Source organism: Meles meles, chromosome 13, assembly GCF_922984935.1.
Source record: "Meles meles chromosome 13, mMelMel3.1 paternal haplotype, whole genome shotgun sequence".
NCBI lineage: Eukaryota > Metazoa > Chordata > Mammalia > Carnivora > Mustelidae > Meles > Meles meles.
Window position 1 is genome coordinate 61,246,411 of NC_060078.1, and position 21,680 is coordinate 61,268,090.

General features: G+C 47.9%; 1 protein-coding gene across 11 annotated transcripts in view; it reads left to right on the top strand.

The window, feature by feature from the left end:
• GBF1 (golgi brefeldin A resistant guanine nucleotide exchange factor 1) overlaps positions 1 to 15,025 on the top strand; it is a 122,990-nt gene extending 107,965 nt beyond the window's left edge. For 5 of the 11 annotated variants that reach the window (XM_046027026.1, XM_046027027.1, XM_046027030.1 and 2 more), the window contains 23 exons: positions 287 to 489; positions 952 to 1,075; positions 1,352 to 1,477; positions 1,745 to 1,827; positions 2,695 to 2,931; positions 3,217 to 3,310; positions 3,687 to 3,863; positions 4,193 to 4,257; positions 4,340 to 4,463; positions 4,675 to 4,746; positions 4,890 to 4,984; positions 5,240 to 5,393; positions 9,511 to 9,736; positions 10,255 to 10,415; positions 10,547 to 10,793; positions 10,918 to 11,123; positions 11,986 to 12,136; positions 12,243 to 12,373; positions 12,572 to 12,673; positions 12,950 to 13,063; positions 13,215 to 13,395; positions 13,559 to 13,687; positions 14,177 to 15,025. In XM_046027026.1, coding sequence (XP_045882982.1) covers positions 287 to 489; positions 952 to 1,075; positions 1,352 to 1,477; positions 1,745 to 1,827; positions 2,695 to 2,931; positions 3,217 to 3,310; positions 3,687 to 3,863; positions 4,193 to 4,257; positions 4,340 to 4,463; positions 4,675 to 4,746; positions 4,890 to 4,984; positions 5,240 to 5,393; positions 9,511 to 9,736; positions 10,255 to 10,415; positions 10,547 to 10,793; positions 10,918 to 11,123; positions 11,986 to 12,136; positions 12,243 to 12,373; positions 12,572 to 12,673; positions 12,950 to 13,063; positions 13,215 to 13,395; positions 13,559 to 13,687; positions 14,177 to 14,457 — 3,483 coding nt within the window. In that variant the 3' untranslated portion in view covers positions 14,458 to 15,025. The remainder of the gene's footprint in view (positions 1 to 286; positions 490 to 951; positions 1,076 to 1,351; positions 1,478 to 1,744; positions 1,828 to 2,694; positions 2,932 to 3,216; positions 3,311 to 3,686; positions 3,864 to 4,192; positions 4,258 to 4,339; positions 4,464 to 4,674; positions 4,747 to 4,889; positions 4,985 to 5,239; positions 5,394 to 9,510; positions 9,737 to 10,254; positions 10,416 to 10,546; positions 10,794 to 10,917; positions 11,124 to 11,985; positions 12,137 to 12,242; positions 12,374 to 12,571; positions 12,674 to 12,949; positions 13,064 to 13,214; positions 13,396 to 13,558; positions 13,688 to 14,176) is intronic. The other 6 variants (XM_046027028.1, XM_046027029.1, XM_046027033.1 and 3 more) reach the window with 3 other exon arrangements.
• Positions 15,026 to 21,680: the final 6,655 nt, after the last annotated feature.

Genomic DNA, 21,680 nt, shown 5'->3' on the forward strand with positions numbered 1-21,680 from the left:
TCTCTACACCCAACATGGGGCTCAAACTTATAGCCCTAAGATCAAGAGTCACATATCCTACTAACTGAGCCAGCAGGGCACCCCGGTTCCTCAGCCAGTTCTAATTAGACACGAAGAATGGGGACAGCTAGTGGGGCTGGTATGATCCAGCCTTAGTTTTGGAGTCACCTAGATACATCCTACGAACCCGTTAGGTGACCAGCTATGGACCGTGATGGAGTTCAGCCTGGCCTTGTCTGGTTTAGGAGCAGAACAGCTTGTGACACCTCTAGTATCTCTCCTCCAGCTGCTAATCACTGGCACAGAGCAGTTCAACCAGAAACCAAAGAAGGGGATCCAGTTTCTGCAGGAGAAAGGCCTCCTTACTATCCCAATGGACAACACAGAGGTTGCCCAGTGGCTCCGAGAGAACCCTCGGCTGGACAAGAAAATGATTGGAGAGTTTGTGAGTGACCGCAAAAACATTGACCTGCTGGAGAGCTTTGTGAGGTGAGGAAGTGGCAAGAAGTGGAGGACATAGTTGGTGATCAAAGGGCAAGGCATCCCTCAAAGTAGTCTCAGTCAGTTTCTGCTGGTAACCTAGGTCACACACTCTTCCTCTTCCCATGACTTATGCCTGTTGGACCTGAAAGAGTCTCCAGCAAGATAGCTTTGGGAGCCATTCCATTCTGCATAGAGAACATTGCAAAGGGATAGAACAGAGTTCCTGAGCGCAAGGTAGATTCCAGTGGATGGGGTTTCTAGGCAAGAATGTACTGATGTGGAAAGTACTAAAATTAGGAGTTGTCAGATTCTAGTCTGTTTTAGAGATGACCACAAGATTGTTCCCTTTGCTAGAGCCTTCAGCTTCCTCTGTTGCCATATGAGAAGATTAGAGGGACTACAGCTAATAGGGAGCCCAATGTTTGCGGCTTATGTATCTTTAGCCTCTTTGTCCTTCTTTCTCTCTAGCACCTTCAGCTTTCAGGGTCTACGGCTGGATGAAGCTCTTCGTCTCTACCTGGAAGCCTTCCGCTTACCTGGAGAAGCCCCAGTCATCCAGAGGTTGCTGGAGGCATTCACAGAGCATTGGAGAGTGAGTTGCCTGTCAGGACCTGAGCCCAGCATCCCAGGTTCATTTGACTGGAGGGTTTTTATGGCTCCAACTGAAGGACCCAGCTGCTGTCTCCTAAAAGGCTGAGAGAAGCATCAGCGAACTTTCCATAGAGAGATAAGCTTCTGTTAAGGAGTTGGCAAGAGGTTGGAGGCTTTCTGGCTCCTCTTTGTACCCAGCACTGGCCAGTGGGTTGGTAGTGAAGGTTTGATTGGCCAGAAAAGGGCATTGATACAGGTGGGGTCTTTGCTTTTTCAGAATTGTAATGGCTCCCCATTTGCCAATAGCGATGCCTGCTTTGCCCTGGCCTATGCTGTTATCTTGCTTAATACTGACCAGCACAACCACAATGTTCGCAAACAGAATGCACCCATGACTCTAGAGGTAAGCTTGGATCCCAGCCAAGGCAGAGAGGGTCCAGCACAGTTTTGGAGGTACAGCAGGAAGGACATGGGATTTCCAGTGTGCACAATGGACAGAGTTTGTCCAGGGGAATCAGGGAGGGCTGGCCAATCCAGGAAAAGAACTGGGTTAGGGAGGTGGCTCTTTCACTTACTGTTTCCTAAGTCCTATCTACTGTAGACCCAGGAGTTCCTTAGGTGGGGCTTCAGCATTGACATATGGGGGAAAAGCTTGTTGGCCTGTCTCTAGGAGTTTCGCAAAAACCTAAAAGGTGTGAATGGAGGCAAGGACTTTGAGCAAGACATCCTGGAGGACATGTACCATGCCATCAAGTGAGTATTTGTGGAGAATAGTTTGTCTTCTCATTAAGTAGAAGCACACTGCTTCCTTTTCCAGATTTTAGAGTCCCATCAGACTTCAATGATTCGTATGCCCTGGATTTAGCCTTGAGACTCAATAGCCTCAATGGCTCTTCCCATTTCTTCCTTAAAGAAGCCTGAACAGTACTGGAGCTCCAGTACTCTGAGCCAGGATCTAAACTGCCCCTACTAAGTAGAATACCATGGGCCCATTTCCTGAACCCAGAGCAGCTAGGTTTTCCTATCTAGCTCACAAGATGCATTCTGAAGCTGGTAGAGAACACAAAATGGGTACTGGAGGGTAATGTTTGGGTCAGAGATCAGAGATGGGGCACTTAGTTTTTTATTATAAATCAGAAAAAGTAGAGAGAAATGTTTATCCTTTCATACCCAGAAAGAATAGAGATTTCACTACAGAACTAAAGGCCCCAGTTAAAGACAGGGCTTTGGCATTATGGGGGGTTCTGGGTGCTTCGTTTTTTTCTCCCTGTTCCCACTAGTGGGTGGGAAGCAGATCACTGAGCTGCATTTGTGGTGACCTCTCATTGATGGACTGTGCCAGTATGGGGAAAACGTGTTGTCTTAGGGGTGCCTGGATAGCTCAGTGGATTAAAGCCTCTGCCTTCAGCTCAAATCATGATCCCAGGGTCCTGGGATCGAGCCCCATATCGGGCTCTCTGCTCAGAAGGGAGCCTGCTTTCCCCCCCTCTCTCTGCCTACTTGTGATCTCTGTCTGTCAAATAAATAAATAACATCTTAAAAAAAACGAAACTGTTTTCCTAGCATGGAACCAGTTAAGTTCACAGCAGTGCACCAACTCTTTCCTTTACCTCCTAACAGGAATGAGGAAATTGTGATGCCTGAAGAGCAGACAGGCTTGGTTCGGGAGAACTATGTGTGGAATGTGCTGCTTCATCGAGGTGCCACCCCAGAGGGCATATTCCTTCGTGTGCCTGCTGGCAGCTATGATCTTGACCTCTTCACCATGACATGGGGCCCCACTATTGCTGCCCTTTCTTATGTCTTTGACAAAAGCCTTGAAGAGACAATCATCCAGAAAGCCATCTCAGGCTTCAGGTAGCCCAGCTGTGGCCTTGGTCTTGACTTCCTCTCACCTCTCTGGGCAAACATGGTTGCCTCCATGCCTTTCTGATTCCTACTCATATTTTTATTAGAATGGGTTTTCTCTGAGTTTTTGAAAGGAGACTGAAGCTTGGGAAGGCTCAGTCTTAAACAGATTGAAGAGTAAAAGGTTTCTTCTTGGGACTGATCAGGGAAGAATCCTAAGTAAGCCTCCTCAGGGACTTGGAAGGACTACCTAGCCTTCCAGTGACTCACTCTTTCTGGAATGTGACATTACAGGAAGTGCGCCATGATCTCCGCCCACTATGGCCTCAGCGATGTGTTTGACAATCTCATCATATCTCTGTGCAAATTCACAGCTCTTAGCAGTGAGGTGAGCAGGGGCAAGAACCGTTTACTTAGAGTTCCAAAGGAGGACCTCTCTTTTAGCCATAAATCTATCCATATCTGTGGAGCTGTTTTCCCTCGGCTTATTCATTTATTCCCCCTAGACTACAGTAACACTTAGGCCATTTTTGTTTCATACCCCCTAGAATGAGACTAGTGTCATCTCATGCAAGTGGGATGGGAGAGGAGATACATCAGTGGGGAAGGCCTTAACCACGTTAGCCCTTCCTACCAGTACTGGGGGGGGGGGGGGTAGTAAACCATAGCAAGCAGGACTTTCGGGGAACTATAGGTAAAAGCCTAAGAGATCTCCTTTCCAGGCATTTGCCAGACCCTACGCCTTTTCTCATCTTCCTTTTCAGTCTATTGAGAACCTGCCCAGTGTGTTTGGAAGCAACCCCAAAGCCCACATTGCAGCCAAGACAGTATTCCATTTGGCCCATCGTCATGGTGACATCCTGCGGGAGGGTTGGAAGAATATCATGGAGGCCATGCTGCAGCTCTTCCGAGCTCAACTGCTGCCCAAAGCTATGGTGGAGGTAATTCTTATAGGGGATTAGTGGGCAATAACAAGGCAAAAGCTCATAAACTATGTCCTCTCTGTGTATGGAACTGGTTGAGACTAGCACTGGGCCCAATGACTGCTGAAACTTACTGGGAACACCTTAAATGTAAGACCACAGATCTTGGGTGAAGGGATAGCTGTAAAAGAAGGCTGATACAAGCCATTGCCAGTCACCAGCTGTAGACGGCCCAGTCAGGAGTGTGGGACACTGAGCTACAGGAAGAAAGCCAGAGAATTTTTCGTGAAGAAGCAGGAAATGCAAAGGGCATGTGGAAAGAAATTATTCTTGATCTGATTTTCCAGGTAGAAGATTTTGTGGATCCCAATGGCAAGATCTCACTACAGAGGGAGGAGACGCCATCAAATCGGTAAGGGCAGATCAGAGGCTGAAGGCTTGGAGAGGGAGGGTCGGAACTATGGATCTCACCAGGGTTTGAACTTTTTCTGCAGCGGAGAGTCGACAGTGCTAAGCTTTGTGAGCTGGCTGACACTAAGTGGTACTGAGCAGTCTAGTGTGCGGGGCCCATCCACTGAGAACCAAGAGGCCAAAAGAGCAGCCTTGGACTGTATCAAGGTAACTGTCTTTGCCTACCCTTGGTAGCCTTGGTAAACAAGCCTAAATCCCTCCCTACTAGATGGATGCTGCCCTAGAAACTGAAGAGTAGAATTATCCAGGGCTTATGACCAGAGCTGATGGCCTTTTGTCCTCTCTCCCTAGCTCTTGGGAACATTTTCTTCCCTCCAGCCCTTGTCACTGACCCTCCTCCCTCTTGAATCCCCTCTAGCAATGTGACCCAGAAAAGATGATCACAGAAAGCAAGTTCCTTCAGCTGGAGTCCCTCCAGGAACTCATGAAGGTACAGGATAAAGAGGGAAGAGGAGGGATGAAAGAGCCAACTGTGTCTGGGAGGGGAGATGGGGACAATGGTGATTGCCTTAATTTCTGTCAGGGCAGAGCCAGTGGCTGACTTCTGCATTCTTTCCCACTGTTGTGCTCTAGGCTCTGGTCTCAGTGACACCAGATGAAGAGACATATGATGAGGAGGATGCTGCTTTCTGCCTAGAGATGCTGCTGAGGATTGTGCTGGAGAACAGGTAGAAGGCAGTCTTTAGGCAGGCCTCATTCTGGGCTTGTGCTAAAGGGATGGAAGACTGGAGCCATCTTGCTGAGTGGGCTTTAGGAGGAAGAAGCACATGAAGCTATAGGCAGTGGAGAAGCTTGTTTATTATACCTGCGTACTTAGGGTATTATACTGATGAGCCCTGAAAGGCCTAACCTGGATCAAAGGGAGAGACCTATTGCCCAGTGGCCTGTCCAGCTGAGACTGTCCTCACCCTTATGTTCCTCAGGGACCGTGTGGGCTGTGTGTGGCAGACTGTCCGAGACCATCTATATCACCTGTGTGTCCAGGCACAGGATTTCTGCTTCCTTGTGGAGCGAGCAGTGGTGGGGCTGCTGCGCTTGGCCATTCGACTACTCCGAAGAGAAGAGATCAGTGGCCAGGTAAGCAGAGTAAAGCCTGGAGGGCAGGGAGTAGGTAGGGGACTAAAGCCACAGTGTCGGCTGTGGGTATGGCCTGAGACAGAAAGTTCATTTAGTGTCCTATTACGTGAGTCCAGTTACCTACCACAGGGCTAGAGGAATCTAACAGGTGGCATCAGGGGTGAGTCTAGAATGGTCTCATGCATGAAGCTGGTACTTAGCACCTCTTCAGGCTCCTATGAATCTGCTCTGTAGGGTTGAATGGCTACTGCCTTGTGGCAGTCTCAGCCCTATATCTGGTTTTCTGGTTCTCATGCTTAGGACCCTCCTGAGATCTCTTGGCTCAAGTATAAAAGACAGTCAGCATAGAACTAGTTGAGTGAGTTCAGCAAGGTCACAGGATATAAGATTAACACAAAAATAAATCACATAGGAGAGGTGGGTGGGGGAATGGGTTGAATGGGTGATAGGCACTATGGAGGGCACTTGTTGAAATGAGCACTGGCTGTTATATGTAAGTGATGAATCACTAAGTAATACTCTATATACTAAATACTACAGTATATGTTAACTAACTTGAATTTAAATTTTTAAAAAAGTACATGTCTTTATGTAACAATTTAATAAATTCTAGGCAGTCTTAGAGTCCTAGTGTCTAAAGAAAAATCACAGTTCGAGATACTAACAGTAAATGTATAGAAAATGAAACCAACAACACAATATCATTTATACGTGCTTCAAATGAAATGGAATACTGAAATACACACCTAACAAACATTTATAGCATCTCTCTGCTAAAGATTACAAAATGCTAATGAAAGATATCAAGACCTAAATAAATGAAGAGGCATACTGTGTTCATGGATTGGAAGACTCAACATAGTGAAGATGTCAGTTCTCCCCCAAATTCATGTATAAGTTTAATGCAACTCCCATGAAAATCCCAGCAAGGTTTTTTGTAGACCTAGGCTTATTTTAAAATTTAGATTGAAAAGCATAGGCCCTAGAATGGCCAAACATTTGAGAAAGAAAAAAGTGGGAGAAATCACTCCATCTGCTACTAAGGCTTCCTATATAGCTGCAGTAATCAAGACTGTCTGGTATTTGTGGAGAGAAAGACACATAAATCAGTGGAAGAGAAGAAAGACTCCAGAAATAGACCCACACAGAGATGATCAACTAATTTTTGACAAAAGTGCAAAAACAATTAAATGGAGGAAGAATTGCCTTTTCAGTAGCTAGAACAATTGAAATTCATGGGTGGGGAACAAACAATGAACCTTGACCTCAGCAGCATACCTTATAGAAAAATTAACTCAAAATGACTCATAGGTTTATTTTTTAAGTTATTTTTATTAACATATAATGTATTATTTGCTCCAGTGGTACAGGTCTGTGAATCATCAGGCTTACACATTTCATAGCACTCACCGTACCACATACCCTCCCTAGTGTCTATAACCCAGCCACCCTCTCCCTACCCCCTTGCCCCCAGCAACCCTCAGTCTGTTTAGATCTTTTTTTTTTTTTTAAGATTTATTTATTTGAGAGAGAGTGATCGTGAGGGAGGGACAGAGGAAGATGGAGAGAGAGACTCTCAAGCAGACTCCCTGCTGAGCAGAGAGCCTGACACAGGGCTGGATCTCACAACCCTGAGATCATGACCTGAGCCAAAATCAAGAGTCGAACACTTAACCGATTGCGCCACGTAGGCGCCCCTCAAAATGCATCATCGATTTAAATGTAAAATGTAGAATTATGAAACCTTTAGGAAGAAACCTAGGAGAACATGTTCAGGAGCTAGGAAAAGAATTTTTTTTTTTTTTTTAGATTTTATTTATTTATTTGACAGAGAGATCACAAGTAGGCAGAGCAGCAGGCAGAGAGAAAGGGAGGGAAGCAGGCTCCCCTTCGAGCAGAGAGCCCGATGTGGGGCTCCATCCCAGGACCCTGGGCTCATGACCTGAGCCAAAGACAGAGGCTTAACCCACTGAGCCAGCCAGGTGCCTCTCAAATGAAATGATTTTGAAGACCTTCATCATAGGAAAAGAATTCTTAGGCTTGACACCAAAGTGCAATCCATCAAAGGAAAAATTGGTAAATTGGACTTAATCAGTTTTAAGAACTTATACTCTAGGGGTGCCTGTGTGGCTCAGTCAGTTAAGCATCCAACTCTCGGTTTTGGCTCCGGTCATGATCTCAGGGTCTTGGGATTGAGCCCTCCATTGGGCTTCGTGGGGAATCTACTTGAGATTATCTCCCTCTCCCTCTCCCTCTGCCCCTCCCCTGGCTCATGCGTGCATGCACGCACTCGCTCTCACTCTCAAATAAGTAAATCTTAAAAAAAAAAAAAAACACCAAAAACTTGTATTCTTTGGAAAGTCATGTGAAAAGGATGAAAAGATAAGGAGCATATCTTTGCAAACTACACATCCGAAAAAAAAAACAACTAATGCCTAAAATATAAAAGAACTCAATACAACAGTAAGAAAACAATCCAATTAGAAAATGGGCAAAAGATATGAACAGACATTTCACCAAAGAAGATACACAGATGGCAAATAAGCACATGAAAATATTGTAGTGATGTTCAGCATCATTAGCCAGCAGGGAAAGGAGATTGAAATCGTGATGAGATATCACTAACCACCTGTCAGAATGACTAAAGTAAAAAATAGTGCTAATACCAAACATTGGCAAAGATAACATTTCTGGATACTTTAACAGTAAACGTACAGAAAAGGAAACCAACACCACCGTATCATTTACACGTGCTTCAGTGAAATGAAATGCTGAGTGGGAATGTAAAATGGTACAGCTCCTCTGTTAGCAGTTTCTTAATAGAACTAAACATGCAGTTACTCACACAACCCAGCAGTTGTACTCTTGAGCATTTATCTCAGAGATATTAAAGCTTACCTTCTCATAAAAACCTATTCATGAATGTTCATAGAAGCTTTTTTTGTGATAGCCAAAAAAATAGAAAGATTCTCAGCCCGGGTGATTCTCAGCAGGTAACTAGTTAAACCGCGGCACATACATACCATGGAGTTTTGTTCAGCAATCAAAGCAACAGACTGTTGATAACAACTTGGAGGAACCTCCAAGGAATTATGCTGAGTGAAAAAAAGCCAATCCCAAAAAGCTGCATATTATGTAATTCCATTTATATCTAACATGTTTGAAATGACAAAATTTTAAAAGTAATAGATTGCCAAGGGTTAAGATTGGGGACAAGAAGAGGCAGGAAGGTATGTTTTTAAAATGTCAACATGAGCAATCCTGTGGTGGTGGAACTATTCAATATACTGACTTGTGAAGGATACACAAACCTAAAATTAGGTGACTACATTATGTAGAACTTAATACACGCACGCATACACAGATGAGTAAAGTAAAACTGGGAAACCTGAGTAAGATCAGTGGATTGTATCGATGTCAGCATCACTTACCATTTACTATATAGTTTTATATAATGTTACCATTTGAAGTAAATGGGGCAAAGCATACAAAGGATCTCTTTGTTTTTTTGTTTTTTTTTTTAAGATTTATTTATTTTGGGAGAGAGCATGTGTGTGGACAGGAGTGTGGAGAGAGGCAGAGGGCGAGGGGAGAGAGGATCTCAAGGAGATTCCCCACTGGTGCAGAGCCCACACTGTGGGGCTCAATCCCACAACCATGCGATAATGACCTGAGCCAAAATCAAGAGTTGGACCTCTGTATTATCTTTATTTTGTATTATTTTTTACAACTACATATGAATCTATAGCTCAATAAAAAATTTAATTTAAACTGAAGAAGGGGCCCCTGGATGACTCAGTTGGTTAAGGGTCTGCCTTCGACTCAGGTTATGATCCCAGGATCCTGCGATTGAGTCCTGCATTGGGCTCCCTGCTCAGCAGGGAGCCAGCTTCTCCCTCTGTCCCTCCCCCGACTCATGGGCACTAGCTCGCTCGCTCGCTCTCTTAGGGGAAAAAAAAAAATCTTAAAAAAAAAAAAACCCTGAAGAAAAGACCAGCAGCAGTACTCTTAGGGGGGTTCTAGCCAAACCATCCTCATTGACCTAAGGAAACTGGTGAGGAAGGAGTCTAGACAAGAAACTGTGTGCTCACTTACTGCTCCCCACCCACCCACCCAGGTGCTGCTCTCCCTGCGCATTTTGCTGCTAATGAAGCCCAGCGTGCTGTCCCGAGTCAGTCACCAGGTAGCCTACGGGCTCCATGAACTCCTTAAGACCAACGCAGCCAACATCCACTCAGGTGATGACTGGGCCACCCTCTTCACACTTCTGGAATGCATTGGCTCAGGTGTAAAGCCTCCAGCTGCCCTGCAGGCCACAGCCAGGGCTGATGGACCTGATGCTGGTAAGCCGTTTCCCAATGAGGGAAACCCTCATTGGCAGATAAACAGTTATGGCCTCAGAGGTTGAGGCAAGAAAACAAAATATAGGTTTTTGTATTAGCAGATTGAACACCCTTGACTTCTGCCATCTGCTTCCAGAGCTTCCTATATCCACTGACATTTCCCCAGCACTCATGGGATAACAGCATGAAGGCTAGTAGGCAACATAGATGTCTATGACACTAGGCTTCCTACTGTCCTGAGGACTATTTTCTCGGAAACTATGTCCTCACCACCACCCCCATCCCCGGACAGCTGCTACTAGATGCCATCAGGAGCCCAAATTAGCCTACTGCCCCATTTGGTCAAGAGACAATCTGTCCAGACCGTCCTTCAGCCCCTTGGTGACAGGGCTGAAACTAAGCTGGACCAAGAGAGAGGAGAGGCCAGGCTTCAGCACCTATTTCTTAGAACTGAAATCATCCTTCATCCCCGTGGAGCCATTTCCACCCTGACTCTGCCCTTCTCCCTGCTGACTCAGGGGCCCAATCAGACAGCGAACTCCCATCCTACCATCAGAATGATGTGAGCCTGGACCGAGGATACACTTCTGATTCAGAGGTCTATGCTGACCATTGCAGGCCTGGCAAGATCCACCGATCAGCCACAGACGCTGATGTGGTAAACAGCGGCTGGTTAGTGGTGAGTGAGCATATGGGCAGTGGGTGAGTCTTCCCTCCTTTGCCTGGGGGAAAGATTCCTGGTCCTCCGAGAGGGCATTTGAGGGAATATCAGGCTCAAGCCTGGGTTCCCAGCAACTGTGTATTTTACAGGTGGGGAAGGATGACATCGATAACTCCAAGCCAGGTCCTGGGCCCAGCCGACTAGGCCCTTCACCCCTGGTCAATCAGTACAGCCTAACAGTGGGGCTGGACCTCGGGCCACACGACACTAAGTCCCTGCTTAAATGTGTAGAATCTCTGTCCTTCATCGTGCGTGATGCTGCCCACATTACACCTGACAACTTTGAGCTCTGCGTCAAGACTCTCCGCATCTTTGTGGAGGCCAGTCTGAATGGCGGTGGGTTACCCAGTGAAGGGACAGCGGGGAAGTAGCCATGTGAATATATGGGGGAAAGGGAGGAAAAGGTAGGCCATCTGTGTCCATGGATATAGAAATGTGACCTGGGTCTGGCTTTGCTTAGGGTGCAAGTCCCAGGAGAAACGTGGCAAGAGTCACAAATATGATAACAAAGGAAACCGCTTTAAGAAGAAATCCAAGGAAGGCTCAGTGCTTCGGCGGCCTCGAACATCCAGCCAGCATGCCACTCGGGGTGGGCACAGTGACGATGATGAGGATGAAGGTGTGCCTGCCAGCTACCACACGGTGTCTTTACAGGTCAGTCAGGACGTAAGTATGGCATCCTTTACTTCCTCTCCTTCCCCTGCCCCTGACATTGGGAGTGTGGGCAGGGACAGGGACAGCCAGGGCTGAGAGGAAGGGCCTATGTTTTCTAACCCAGGCCCTCAGCCACCACTTCCAAATTGTTCCCCTTCCAAAACCACTGTAAATCTCTGCTTAATATTCAAGGTTTATGTTTTGAATAAGTAATATATGTGCATGGTACAAAGTACAGAAGTACAAAAGGGTAAATGGATAAAAGTGAGTCCTGTTCCATTCCTGACCCCAGCTGCTAAGTTACCCTCCCCAGAGGTAGACGCTGCCACCAGTTTCTTGTCTATCCTTCTAGAATTATTCTTAGTCTATTCAAGGCACATAAAATTTATTTTATGAGCAGACTTTATATCACTAAATAAATGGAGAACTAAGTGCCTTAAATAGAATAACCTTAGAAAAAGGATGAAAACAAAAAATTACTGAGGTTGACCGGACACTAGTGCCCACCACAGCCTCTGAGCCTGAGGTTTGCTTTCTGGTTTTAAAATGAAATTAACAAGGTGAGGCTTTATCTGTCATCAGGAGGTATGAGAGAATTAAGAAGAAAGTACGTTTTTCACCATGTAACTCATTGTTGTTAAACATTCATTCCACATACTTCTGACATCTCCTCCACTGTAATACCCAACTTGGGGAAACACTGGCTGGCAGGGGGCAACCAGCTCACGTAGTTGAGGAGAAAAGAGGGGTGAGGGGTGGAGTATGTTGTGACTGGTACTAGGGACTCCTCTGAGGACTCAGTCAGGGACATTGTTGAGAGGGGCATCACCCAGACCTTACCCCAACTCATACCCTGCCCCTCCTGTGACTCCAGTTGTTAGACCTGATGCACACCCTGCACACTCGAGCGGCCTCCATCTACAGCTCTTGGGCAGAGGAGCAGCGCCACCTAGAGACAGGTGGCCGGAAGATCGAAGCGGATTCACGCACCCTCTGGGCCCACTGCTGGTGCCCGTTACTGCAAGGTAAACCTCAGGGGAGCAGGCAGGGCAGGGGCAGAGGTGGAGCTGGAACTTGGGGAGTACCAGGACCAGGATGCCTGAAGGATCCTGAGCCTCTTCTCACTCTCAGGCATCGCCTGCCTGTGCTGTGATGCCCGGCGCCAGGTGCGGATGCAGGCACTGACCTATCTGCAACGAGCCCTGCTGGTCCATGATCTGCAAAAGCTAGATGCCCTGGAGTGGGAGTCCTGTTTTAACAAGGTGGGACTTTCCTCTAGTCTTAAAGCTCATATCCTTAGGACAGGGAGAACTAGGCAGCCTGAAAAGCCCCTAATGTCAGCCCTCAGTCTGCATCCTGTCTTTCCTTCTGCTCTGTGCTTACCCATCCCAGCCCCTGGCTTTCTTGGAGTAAGGCTGCCAACTGACCTGTTAGGGACACGTTGGCTCTTTACCCACCAGGTGCTGTTTCCTCTGCTGACCAAGCTCTTGGAAAATATCAGCCCTGCAGATGTGGGCGGGATGGAGGAGACTCGGATGAGGGCTTCCACACTGCTGTCTAAGGTACTGCTCACCGCCCTCCCCACCCACTCTCCCCACACCTGCCTTTCTGCAAAGAGGAAAGCCAGGGCTTCGGCTAGGCCCTAGAGATGCAATGTGGGGGCTCGGGACCCCCAGCTATGGAGACTCATCAGGACCCAGGGACCTGGGAGGATACTGGAATTCAGAGGAATCTCTGATTTAGAATTCCCATGCAAGATAGGGCACGCTTGCCTCCCAGCCTTACAGAGGGATGCAGATAGCTCCAACCCTTCATTAAAAGGGGTTGGCGGGCCTTAGGTCTTCCTGCAGCACCTGTCTCCACTGCTGTCACTCTCTACTTTTGCGGCCCTCTGGCTGACCATTCTGGACTTCATGGACAAGTATATGCACGCAGGTTCCAGTGACTTACTGGTATGTTCTACCTCAACCCAACTCCCACTGCCTGCTTCCTCTCCCACCTGCAGGAGACACCATGCTGTTTTCCCCTTGGGGGCTGCCTCCTCCTTACCATATCCCCCGCAATGCCCGCTTTCCTCTTTACATGGTCCCACTGCCACCACAGTCAGAGGCCATCCCTGAGTCTCTGAAGAACATGCTTCTGGTGATGGACACAGCAGAGATTTTCCACAATGCTGATGCCCGAGGAGGCAGCCCCTCAGCCCTCTGGGAGATCACCTGGGAGCGCATTGACTGTTTTCTGCCCCACCTACGAGATGAGCTCTTCAAGCAGACTGTCATCCAGGGTAGGGGGCTTAGTTCAGCTTTGTCAAAAGAGTCCTCATCATAGAGTCTGGAGCTAATAATTAGTTCTCTGTACTCTTATCAGTGGAAAGACTGGTGGGTAGCCAGGGCTGTTCTTGAAAGAAAACACTAAGAGCTGCCATTTGGTTTTTCTGCCTTCCCCAGACCCCATGCCCATGGAGCCACATGCCCAGAAACCTCTGGCGTCAGCTCACATGACTCCTGCTGCTGGGGACACAAGGACACCTGGCCATCCACCTCCCCCAGAGATGCCTTCCGAGCTGGGGGCCTGTGGTGAGTCCTTTTGAGTTAGCCTTCTGGGTGTTGAGCAGGAAGTAGGAAGCCTAAGACAAAGCCCGCGGTAGTTTGGGATTACTGCTGAGCATGGGCTGTGAGCCAGGGGAAGGAGGGAACCAGAGTATTTCTGTAGCCTGCTCTTCCTATGGGAGGTAGCAGGACCAAGTAAGTGATGATGAGCTACCTGCTTGAGATTTTCAGGCTTGGAAGGAGAAGGCTAGATCAGGAACTTGGAATAAATATGCAGAGTTGGCCCTTTGGGGATTCTAGTTAAGATCAGATCAGAACTAACCTGACTGAAGGTACAGCAAAGGAGGTAGAAGGTAGATAAAAGATAACTGGATATTGAATGATTTTCAAAGGCAGATTCCCAACTACTTAGCCTGTTAGGGGTCATTTTGTTCACAGGAATGGGGAGAAGCAGAGGTTAGGTAAACCAGCTGCGGAATGTGAAGGCGTCTGACCAGCCCCTTGCTCTCCCTGTAGACTTTGAGAAGCCTGAGAGCCCTCGACCTGCCAACAGCAGCTCCCCCGGATCACCAGTGGCGTCTACCCCCAGCAGACTGAGCCCTACTCCAGATGGGCCTCCTGCCCTGGCTCAGCCCCCACTGATCCTGCAGCCCTTGGCCTCCCCGCTGCAGGTGGGCGTACCACCCATGACTCTGCCCATCATCCTCAACCCTGCTCTCATTGAGGCCACCTCACCAGTGCCCCTCTTGGCCACACCCCGCCCCACAGACCCCATGCCCACCTCCGAGGTCAACTAAGGCAGGCCCCTCAGAGATCAGGACCAGTCCTTCCTACCAGACTGTCCTCAGCCACCCTTCCAGCTGTCCCCAGGGCACAAACTTTTCAGGCCCAGCCTGAGCTGCTGTCACTGCTACTTGGAGGGAACCTGAAAAAGAAAAGTTTTATAGCCCCTTCTAAGACCCATAATCAGGCTAAGGAACCTTCTTCCTCAGCTCTCCATTCCTGGGGGTCTAACCTGAGAACACATTCAGGTCTCACGTGCAACCTGACAGCGCTGGGAAGGCATCTCTGTGCCAACCCTGTAGTGCCCGTCCTCATGCCCTTCCTGCCTGTGGTCAGGCACTGAGAGCCAAGCCAACCACTCTGCACTTTGTGTCCCTCTCCCATCTCCACTCCCATCAGCGCTGGGCCACCTCCTCCAGTTCTTCCTCTTTTACTAATTAGTCAATTTGGAAAGTTGATTGGCACCATGGAGGGTTGGCAGGTGGGCTGGACAGAGGGACCACCCACAGGAACATGTACATATGGATAAACAGAGCAGCAATGGACTTTTTATGATGTAATAAATGTCTTAGTACCAATGTCGTTGCCTTACCCTCTGGTTTCCTTCTTGAGCTTATGGACACCATGTTATTGGGATATCCAGAGCTTGGCCCTTGCGTGAACAGAAGTAAGGCTAAGCCTACCAACAGTCTGACCCACCCAGTCTGGCCAGCAGCCAGCCAGACGCCAGCGAGGATTCCTTCACCAGTGCTGCTGCCCGCCCCCACCATAGCAGTGCACTCTTGTCGCCAGGGATATGCCAGGGGTTTGGGTATTGTCCTCTTCCCTAACTGCGCCAAATTTGACACCTGAGACTGTCTAAACTGGGGTCAAAGCCAAAGGGAAGGTACGCCAGAGTTAAACCGGAGGCAGAGTCCAAGGAAAGGTGAACCAGAGTGGAGCTGTGGTTATTCAGAAGTCTTCCCTCAGATGTGCCCGCAGTCCGGGAGCACAAAGGGGAGCCTGGAGGGCTTAGGAAGGAAGCCGTCTTGCCCACAGTTATGATTGTGTGTTTCTGGCCCCAGGGCATTTGTTTTGGCCCTAGACTGAGGAGGGACGATTTTGTCCACACTACAGTCTCCACCCGTCTCACTGAAGCATGATTGGGGAACCTTCCCCATCCCTCTCCTTTGTGTCAGGGTGAGACAAGTGGGAGGGTGGGGGGCAGGCAGTGTGGCTTTCTGCAGGCTGAGGCACTGTGGGTGGGAGGCAGGGTGCTCTGTGTGAAGCTTTCCCAGGTGAAGCATCTACATGTCTCGGCTTCCTCCTCTGCAGTGGTCCCTTCCCTCTCCAGGGGGAGGCCAGGGAGTGGTATCACCTGTTGTACTACAGCTGGCCTCCCCCATGGAGAGTTAGGGGCACTCACCCTCTCCATTTGGGCCCAGCTTGCTATATGATCCATCAGGAGCTCGGACTTCCCTTTGCTCAGCACACCTGCCTGGATGTTGCTGGGAGTCAAGACCTCAGGAAGTGCCTTCCCCACGTGTAGGAAAAAGTTCCTTGGAAATGGTAACATTCTGGTGTGGAAAAATACCGACGTGGCACCTCCTACACTGGTTTTTCCCTCTCCCTTACTTCTACCCAGGGAGTTCAGACCATGCCTGGTTTCCGCACTAACCAGAAGCCTTGCCTGACCCCGTGCCTAGGAAAATTAGGAGTATGGCTGCACTCCTGATCTGTACTTTCTTGTGTGAGTGCTGGAGGCCTGGGTCTTCCGTAAGGTAGACACTAGGGCCGTCGGCTTCAGCTGCGATGTCTCTGTTCTCCCATTTGAGCTCCACAAGCGCTGCCTTTAGAAGCTGTCCTGTGTCCCCCTGTGGTGGAAATAATGTTGGCTACTGCAAAGGAATTTGAAGGTCGTCCCGTGAACAAAAGAATATCACAAGTTCTGTGCCCCTCAGTGTGCAAATAGTGGAAGGAAGCTGGAATGTTACAAACGGACCCTCTCCCCACTGGGTTGCAAAAAAAGACTTGTCGGAAGTCTCATTCTGTTCCAGAAAGATCAGCTGACACATACATGACTTGTGTTATTGACAATGTTATCCGTGAGAAGGCAAAGGAAGCTACAAAAGAAACTAATATTCAGGCCCCAATTCTAACCAACACATAAGGACTTGGTGATGTGGAAGTGACAAAAAAAAAGCTTGTAGGAAAGTAACAGTGTAATCCAGAGGGAAATGTTGGTCTCGATGATGTCTCCAATATAAGAACTCCAGGGTGTAGCAGATTTCAAGAAGTCCAGAGGAAAGCTAGAGACTGAAGGCCAAATGCGGAGAGGGACATTGTTGGAGCACGGTATGTGTCAACACTAAGTGCACTGCTCACGACTGTAGATGTGTTTACTCCTACGAGTGAGGCGACGGGTTCAGAGAGGCCAAGTCCCAGGTCATCCTCCCTCTAAACCTCATGGTCTTTACTATGATACTTCCTCAATTCAAAAGTGGGGGTGGGGGTGGGTATGGAAATCCTTCAAAGCTACATACATTTTCCATAGCTCTTAAGAAATAAAAGGTTGAGGGGCACCTGGGTGGCTCAGTCAGGTGTCTGCCTTTGGCTCAGGTCATGATCTTGGTGTCGTGGGATTGAGCTCCACGTCAGACTCTCTGCTCAGCAGGAAGTCAGCTTCTCTCTTTCCCTTTGTGATATCTTTCACTCACTCTCAAATAAATAAAAATAAAATCTTTTTTAAAAAGTAAAACATTGGGGCACCTGGGTGGCTCAGTGGGTTAAAGCCTCTGCCTTCGGCTCAGGTCATGATCCCAGGGTCCTGGGATCAAGCCCCACTTCGGGCTCTCTGCTCCGCGGGGAGCCTGCTTCCCTTCCTCTCTCTCTGGTTGCCTCTCTGCCTACCTGTGATCTCTGTCTGTCAAATAAATAAATAAAATCTTTTAAAAAATAAAAATAAAAAATAAAAGGTAAAACATTGAGCCTCTGAAGGGACATGTTATTTATTACCTAGGGAAATAAGAGTTCACTAGAAAACTGGAAAGAGATGCCAGCCAAGAATAAATGAATTTTCTAAGCATATAATGATATCAGGAAGGATGAATTACAGAATTAGCTACAAGGGAAACACGCGTCCCCCTGCCTCCTCCCCAAATGCTAAGAAGAACAAAAAGTGTGGGTTTTTGAACCCTCAGGTATTTACTTTTGTTCAGGGTTCACCGCTTGGGAGATAAGTGGCTATGAGTAAGCAAGAACCACTCAGCCGCTGGGCTTCAACTAAGGAAAAAGAACTTTTTAAAAAATATATCTATTTATTTGAGAGAGAGAATGGGCCATGAGCAAGGGGAACAGCAGAGGAAGAGGGAGAAACAGACTCCCTGGGAAGCAGAGAACCCGATGCGGGGCTCGATCCCGGGACCCTGGGATCATGACCTGAGCCAAAGGCAGATGCTTAACCAACTGAGCCACCCAGGCGCCCCCTAGGAAAAAGAACTTTAGTTCAAGTACCCCCTCCTTGAAATAGTCTTTCCTTGGCTGCTAAGACACTTGTTTTCCTTGGTTCTCTTCTACTTCACTGGCTATGCCTTTTAAATTTCCTTTGTTGGCTCCTCCTCGTTCCTCATCTCTGTAGCCTGTGAACCTCAGAGCACCCCCGGCTCAACACTTGGTCCTCAATTTCTTTCTCCACACTCAGTTGCTGGGTGGTGGTGTCTACTGTCAAGACTTTAAATACCATCCACTTTTTGTCCCACTGGACCTCATCATCTCCACTTGCATGCCTCGTAGGCTCTCAAATACAACAAACTTAAAGGAAAAATTACTGATGTCCCCCATACAAATCTGCTCCCCCACTGTGCCCCATGTCACTAAAGGACTTCATTCTTCCAGGTTCTCATGCCAAACCTTCCCCAACCCCGTCTCATGTTCTACATCCGGTTCCTTAGCAAGTTTTGTCACTTCTATCATTCAAATCGATTTGGAATGTGACTGCTTCTCATCATCCTCAGTCATCAGCACCCAAGTCTAAGCCACCATCTGTTGGACCACTGGTCTCCATCCTTCATTTCAGCCATATACTCTCTCTACTCTCTACAGAGTGAAGTATATCTTTTTAAAACGTCATATTGGGACGCCTGGATGGCTCAGTTGGTTGGGTGCCTGATTCTTGTTTTCAGCTCAGGTCATGATCTCAGTGTCATGGGATCGGGCCCCACATGGGGCTCCATGCCCAGTACAGAATCCGCTTGTCCCTCTCCCTCTGTTCCTCCCCCTGCTCGCTCTCTCTCTCTCTCAAATAAATAAGTCTAAAAAAAAATATTTCCTTTTCACCCCACTGCTCAAAACCCTCCAAAGGCTTTTTTTTTTTTTTGAAAAATTGTATTTATTTGACAGAAAGCAGAAGAGGGGGAAGCAGACTCCACGCTGAGCAGAGAGCCCGACGTGGAGCTCGATCCCCAGACCCTGGGATCATGACCTGAGCCAAAGGCAGATGCCCAACCTACTGAGCCACTCAGCAGCCCCCTCCAAAGGTTTTACATCTCATTCAGAACAGAGTCCAAAGTTCTTACTTTATCCCACCTACCTAAGCTGCTTGCTCTTCCTCAAGTATAGCGAACACATCTGTACTGAAACTTTTACACTGCTAGTCCCTGCTCCTGGAATGCGTTTACCTCAGGTATCCACATCACTCCCTCCCTCATTTTTTTCAAATCACTATTCAAATGTTACCTCATCAGAGAAGCCTTCCCTCCACTACTACCAAGGAAACCCTTGGTACTTACCTCCTTGCCTACTTAATTTTTCTGCTAGCACTTATCACCAACTGACCATCCATTTGATTTTTATCTATAAGCAAAGACATTGTGCCCTAGAGTAGGCTCTCACTATTGGTGAGTGAATGGAGTGAATTTATGGTGCCTCTTCTTTGGGCCAAGTGTAGTGCTAGGGCTAGGTATAGGAATAGGTAATCATTAGGCTGGAAACTAGTGGAATAAGCAATGAAGAGGTTCCTTAATCCCAGATAGATGAGGCTATAGCAACTGACAATAAACTACTTTGAATCAGTTAAAATCTCCAGGCCCAACGTTGGGAATTGTTGGAGCTGACTGATGGATACACAGAGGTTCATCGTACTATTCTATATGTTTGAAATTTGTTATAGGCTGGCTTTATTTATTTGAGAAAGAGCACAAACAGGGAGACGGGAAGAGGGAGAAGCAGACTCCCCGATGAACAGGGAGCCCAGTGCAGGTCTCGATCCCAGGACCCCTGGATCACCACCTGAGCCAAGGCAGACACTTAACCAACTGAGCTACGTTTGAAATTTTCTATAATAGAATTTTTCTTCCTTAAAAATCTTCCGATAAATTACAGCTCAGAATCTTCTATCTAAAAAATTAAAAAGTAGCTCAACCTCTAGGGGCTCTTTTAGAGGCAGTTGTGGAGACTGGAAGAATTCATGCCAATTGCAGCTGGTAGTTTATGAGTGCTTTGAAAGGACAGTTGTAATCATTGGCAACCAGCACAGGCTCACTAAGTTGGAGTATACCAAACTAACCTCATTTCATTTTTATTTAGGGGTTAAGGATCTGGGGCGCCTGGGTGGCTCAGTGGGTTAAAGCCTCTGCCTTCAGCTCTTGTCATGATCCCAGGGTCCTGGGGGCATCGAGCTCTTTGCTCAGCAGGGAGCCTGCTTCCCCCTCTCTCTCTCTGCCTGCCTCTCTGCCTACTTGTGATCTCTATCTAATAAATAAATAAAATCTTAAAAAAAAAAGGGGGGGAGGGTTAAGGATCTGATTTACCAGGGGAATGTAGTAGGCACTATCCCTAGAGTTCAGCAAAATTTTTGGTGGTATCTTCTGATAATCACTTGAGGTTCACAGTGGAATGGAAAGACCTGCTTTGTTTTATATCAGTTTAAGGAAGCGCTTCACTCTAGAATTAATAGACTGGGTATTTTGAACTCTCACTCTGTCCCTTTCTAGCTGTTGTATTTGGTCACTACTTCGCCTCTCTGAGCCGTAATTTCTTCATCAGGAAAGGTAGTATTTACCTCCAAGTGCTGTTGGGAGGAAAATAAGAACTTATACTATTAGTACCTTAACACAGTATCCGCTACATCCCATTTGTAAGATGAAGAGGAGGGGGAAGTAACAGGAAATAGCTCATATCAAGGGCTGTAACAGTCTACTTTTTACGCAGAACTATGCAGACCTGTAATTCCATTATTAAGGTCAGAGGTGAGGCCTCTGGGTAGCTTAGTGGGGTTGAGTGTCTACCTTTGGCTCAGGTCATGATCCTGGGGTCCTGGGATCAGCCCTGCAGCATCCCTCTCCCTGCTCAGCAGGGAGTCTGTTTGTCCCTCTCCCTCTGACTCTCCCCCTAGCTCATGGTCTCACTCACACTCTCTCTTTCGAAGGAATAAATTTAAAAATCTTAAAAAGAAAAAAAAAAAAGAGGAGGAGTGGAGGTGGTGGTGGTCAGGGGCAAGTTTCTTGGAAAAATCTGAAACAAAAGCCTGTGTTCTACCATGAGCCTAAGGGAGAAGAACTCCAAGAATGGAGGTTGCTCATGGCATCTCCATGATGAACTTTACCTATCACAGATCTTCAGCCTCAGAGTCAGTACTTTATGAAATCCTGTACCGATCTTGCTGCCACTGAAAGTGTTCAAGCGGAGTTGGGAGCTATGTAAAATGCAACTTTCTACACTGGAAGAAGTTCGAACCGTTGAGGTTTGGGATGCATTTTCAATCCTAATGTTTGTCCAAATCTCTGTGATGGATGAGCAAGACCTGAGTCTCTCCGATGAACACCTCTTTCACCTTCCCTGGCGCAGAGCTCCGAAGCTCAGGTCTGGAAGTCTGGCCTCCTGTGACCCTGCCATTTATAGAATAAGTTTCAGGTTCGGGTGGTCTCTTCCAGGGGACGCTGAGTAAAGGAGACAACAGGAGAGGATTTGGTAGTCTCCCTGCGGCTCCAGAGAGGCCGCCAGATGGCGCCCGGGAACAGACTGCAAGATCAACTTCCTTCCTCTTCCCCCAACTCTTCCCGGCAGCGGGGCCCCGCTCGGGGCTGGGGACCAGACGGCTGGGGCCCACCAGCTTCCCCCTGGGGTTCCCCGGCTTCAGAAGTGGCCAGGCGTTAGGCGCGGCCTAAGCCTAGTAGTAGCAGGGGCTGTCAGCTGTCCGGGGTAGGCAGGGTGGGTGTCAGAGACCGGAGCCGGGGCCCTTGGCTGGGGGATGGCGCTCGGT